The sequence below is a fragment of the Pediculus humanus genome, genomic scaffold, assembly GCF_000006295.1.
Source record: "Pediculus humanus corporis 1103172107463 genomic scaffold, whole genome shotgun sequence".
Taxonomy (NCBI): Eukaryota; Metazoa; Arthropoda; class Insecta; order Psocodea; family Pediculidae; genus Pediculus; species Pediculus humanus.
The window spans coordinates 19,116-22,410 of record NW_002987083.1 but is presented as its reverse complement, the minus strand read 5'-3'; the positions used below and the strand labels follow the sequence as shown (position 1 = coordinate 22,410).

The 3,295-nt window shown below is 24.2% G+C and overlaps 2 protein-coding genes across 2 annotated transcripts in view; one reads left to right on the top strand and one right to left on the bottom strand.

Moving 5' to 3' along the window:
• Positions 1-1,059: 1,059 nt before the first annotated feature.
• Positions 1,060-1,507, top strand: Phum_PHUM116660 (uncharacterized protein; the record flags this gene model as incomplete). Its single annotated transcript, XM_002424125.1, has 2 exons — positions 1,060-1,407; positions 1,460-1,507. 2 exons carry the CDS (start codon positions 1,060-1,062, stop codon positions 1,505-1,507), a joined length of 396 nt encoding a protein of 131 aa, XP_002424170.1.
• A 1,001-nt stretch (positions 1,508-2,508) lies between these two features.
• Phum_PHUM116550 (LIM domain transcription factor LMO4, putative) overlaps positions 2,509-3,295 on the bottom strand; it is a gene marked incomplete at both ends in the record, with an annotated part of 1,626 nt that continues 839 nt past the window's right edge. The window contains 3 exons of the mRNA XM_002424124.1: positions 2,509-2,595; positions 2,678-2,908; positions 2,984-3,157. Of these exons, the coding sequence (XP_002424169.1) occupies positions 2,509-2,595; positions 2,678-2,908; positions 2,984-3,157 (492 nt within the window). The remainder of the gene's footprint in view (positions 2,596-2,677; positions 2,909-2,983; positions 3,158-3,295) is intronic.

Sequence of the window (3,295 nt, the reverse complement as noted above, 5' to 3'; positions counted from 1 at the left end):
CAAAAAAAAGGGTGGGAAAAAATTAAATTAAATTAAATGTAACAAGTGTCAATAATTTTTTGTCGCCAAATTTCAATGTTGTCGAAAAAAATTATTATTATTATTATTTATTATATAGAAATATTAATTAATTATAAAATATAAATATATTAGTATTTAATTTAAAACAATATCATTCGCTTTTTTTTGTTAAAATTCAAACCTACGCATGAACTCACTCACTTTGTAAACCGTTAAAATAAAATAAAAAAAAACTTCTCCTCGTTTTATTTAACTTCCGGTTTAATAACCTTGAGTCCAGGTGTTTTGTTGTAAACAACATTTTGTGACGATTTTTATTATTATTATTATTTTTTTTATAAAATACATTTTGTGTAATTATAAAAAAAAAAAAAACAGAAAAAAATGTGCCGAAGTTTTTAAAAATATGAAAAAAAAATAAATTTAAAAAAAACAACAACAATAATAATAATAATAATAGAAAGGTTTTCATTCAAAATTAATGATTATTTTTTTTTTGATTACATGAAAGGAATAACAAAAATAAAGGTTTTTATAACTCATTCTGTATTATAATATGTGAATTTTACTTAATGTTAGGTTTATTATTATTATTATTTATTTATTTATTTATTAACAGATGAATTTTACAATGTATTTATTGGTACCTTATGCCTTATTCTTGTCAATTCGTTTTTTATATTATTATTAAAAGAGGAAACCGTATCAGGTAAAGTAATTCATATTTTAAATATTATATGTGTGTGGGTGCGCGTGTACTTTCGTCACAAATACGTCAATTAATGAAATGAAATTTTTAGATTACGATATATATATACAAGTGTAAATCAATCAGTACACGATAGCAAAATATACAGGGGAAAAAAATAAATAAATAAAAAATCGAATTGTACAAATGAAGAAAATAAAAATAAAATGATAAAGACTAAAAATCGCTGTCAATCAGCAAGAAATCATCGTAAAAATATAAAAAATGAAAAAAAATTACCGACTACGAGATCGAGGTCGGAATCACCGGTAAAAATATTATTTCCTAAAATGAAACCAAAATTATTATTAGCACAGGAAAAATTTTGTAAAATTCGTACGAAAATAGTTAATCAACTTGAACTTGTTAAAAATCTATCTCGAACGAAACGTAACGAATGTGAAAATATATTAGATTTAAGGAGACAATTGCAAAGAGCAGAAGAATTTTCAATTAGATTTTCCCGTAATAATTTATACGAAACTAAAAGAATAATTAAAGAAATAGAAAAAATTCTCACTTCATCTTTTGATAATATTCAACCACAAGAAAGTAAATCCCTGAGCAAAAAAATTATTTTAGGTTATCAAGCAGCTTCACAATCATTACAAACATATGCTAATTACATAAAAAATCCTGTTAATTTAGAAATACCTGAAAAAATAAGCGAATTAATATTATTAATATCAGAATTGTTTTCCTCTTGCAAATCAATATTTTCATCTTCAGAAGAAATAAAAAATCAAAATGACGCCCTAGAAATATGTAACGAATTAATAATTGTATTAAAAACGAAGCCCCCCATAGGTGAATACCTAGATTTGAAAAAAGAAGTTTTAATTAAAAAAAAACAAATTTTCGATCGTGAAAATACAAATAAATTTAAAAAATTATCAATGTACAAATCGAAATTAGTTAAAAAGAGTAAAACGGAATTTGGGGGACAAAAAAAAACTAATAATAATAATAATAATAATTTATTTTCGAGTTTGTTGGAAAACAGTACGAAAAAAATGTCTAAAAGCGAAGAAAAAAAAGCTAGGAAAACACACGAGATATACACTCAAAAAGCAAATTCAAAACTTTCTGGAAAATCATCATCGGAATTACAAATAAAAATAAAAGAAAATGGAAAATGTGAAAAATGTGAAAATTGCGATAAAAAAACAATGAATAAAAAATCAAAATTTTCAACTCCGAGAGAAGTTAAATCTCAAGATGATGACGTAGAAACTGTTGTTCAGACAATAGAAGACGATGAACCACCGGTAAGTTTTTTTTTCATACATACGTATTTACATTTAAAAAAAAATTTTTTTTTTTAATAAAACAAACAACAAACTCGTGTTTTTTTAAAAACTATTTATAAAGGGTATTTGTTTGTTTGTTTGTTGTTGTTGTTTTCGTTTTACTAATACTTCCGTCTTATTAATAATATCAGTATAAAAATAAATTTTCAATAAAAAAAAAAAAAAACGTTTTAATTACGTTAGTTGAATTCAACTATTGATTATTATTATTATTATTATTATTGTTGTTGTTTAAAATGTTTATATAACTCGAATATTATTGACCGAAACATAATATTGTTGGAATATATATATATATATATGTAAAAAAAAAAAAAAATATTTTAATTTCAATTTTTTCAATCCTTTTGAATTTAAAACATTTTTTCTTTTTTTTTTCTTTTCTTTTTTTTCTTTTCTTTTCTTTTTTTTTTTTTTTTTTTTTAAATTTTATTTTCTTTGTCTTGAACAATTAGAACAAATTGGTCGATCTTCGACAACTTCAAATGTTGCTTCCGTAACCGGACGATTACATTGCTGAAAAAAAAAATTAATAAATAAATAAAAGGTTCTTCTTAAAAAAAAAGGAAAATAAATAAATAATTTATTTTTTGTTTACCGAACATAAAAAACAATTTTGATGCCATTTTTCTCCTAAAGCCATTATGGCCGTATCGGTGATTGGTCTGCTGCAACCTTTGCATTTTGGTGCAAATTTTTGCATGTGACAATTTTGACAATAAGCTAAATTGTCCTTTTCGAAAAAACTTAAACCCGTGAGTTCGATACCGCAATCGTTACACGTAAAATGTTCCTGATGCCAAAATTGTTCCAACGCAACTATTATTTTCTATAAAAAAAAATTTTATTTTTATTTTCTCCCTCCATCAAGATTTAATAATTGATTAATAATAATAATAATAACTTCTTTGATTGGAAGATTGCATTTAAAGCATCTTTTTAAAAATATATTCGCATAACATTCTTCGCAAAATGGTAATCCTTTATCTTGATTGAATCGATCTCCCGTAATTGGTTTTTTACAATTGAAACAACTGAAATGTTCCGGATGCCAAGTTCTTCCCAATGCCGACACTATCTGTAAAATATTTTTTTTATAAAATGAATGATGAAAATGTAAAGAAAAACTTATAAATAAGATTCAAGTTGGGATGAATGAGGCGGTGGGCGGGAATTGAAGGAAAGGAAGGAATGGGGAGTGGGCGTGGGTGGAGAT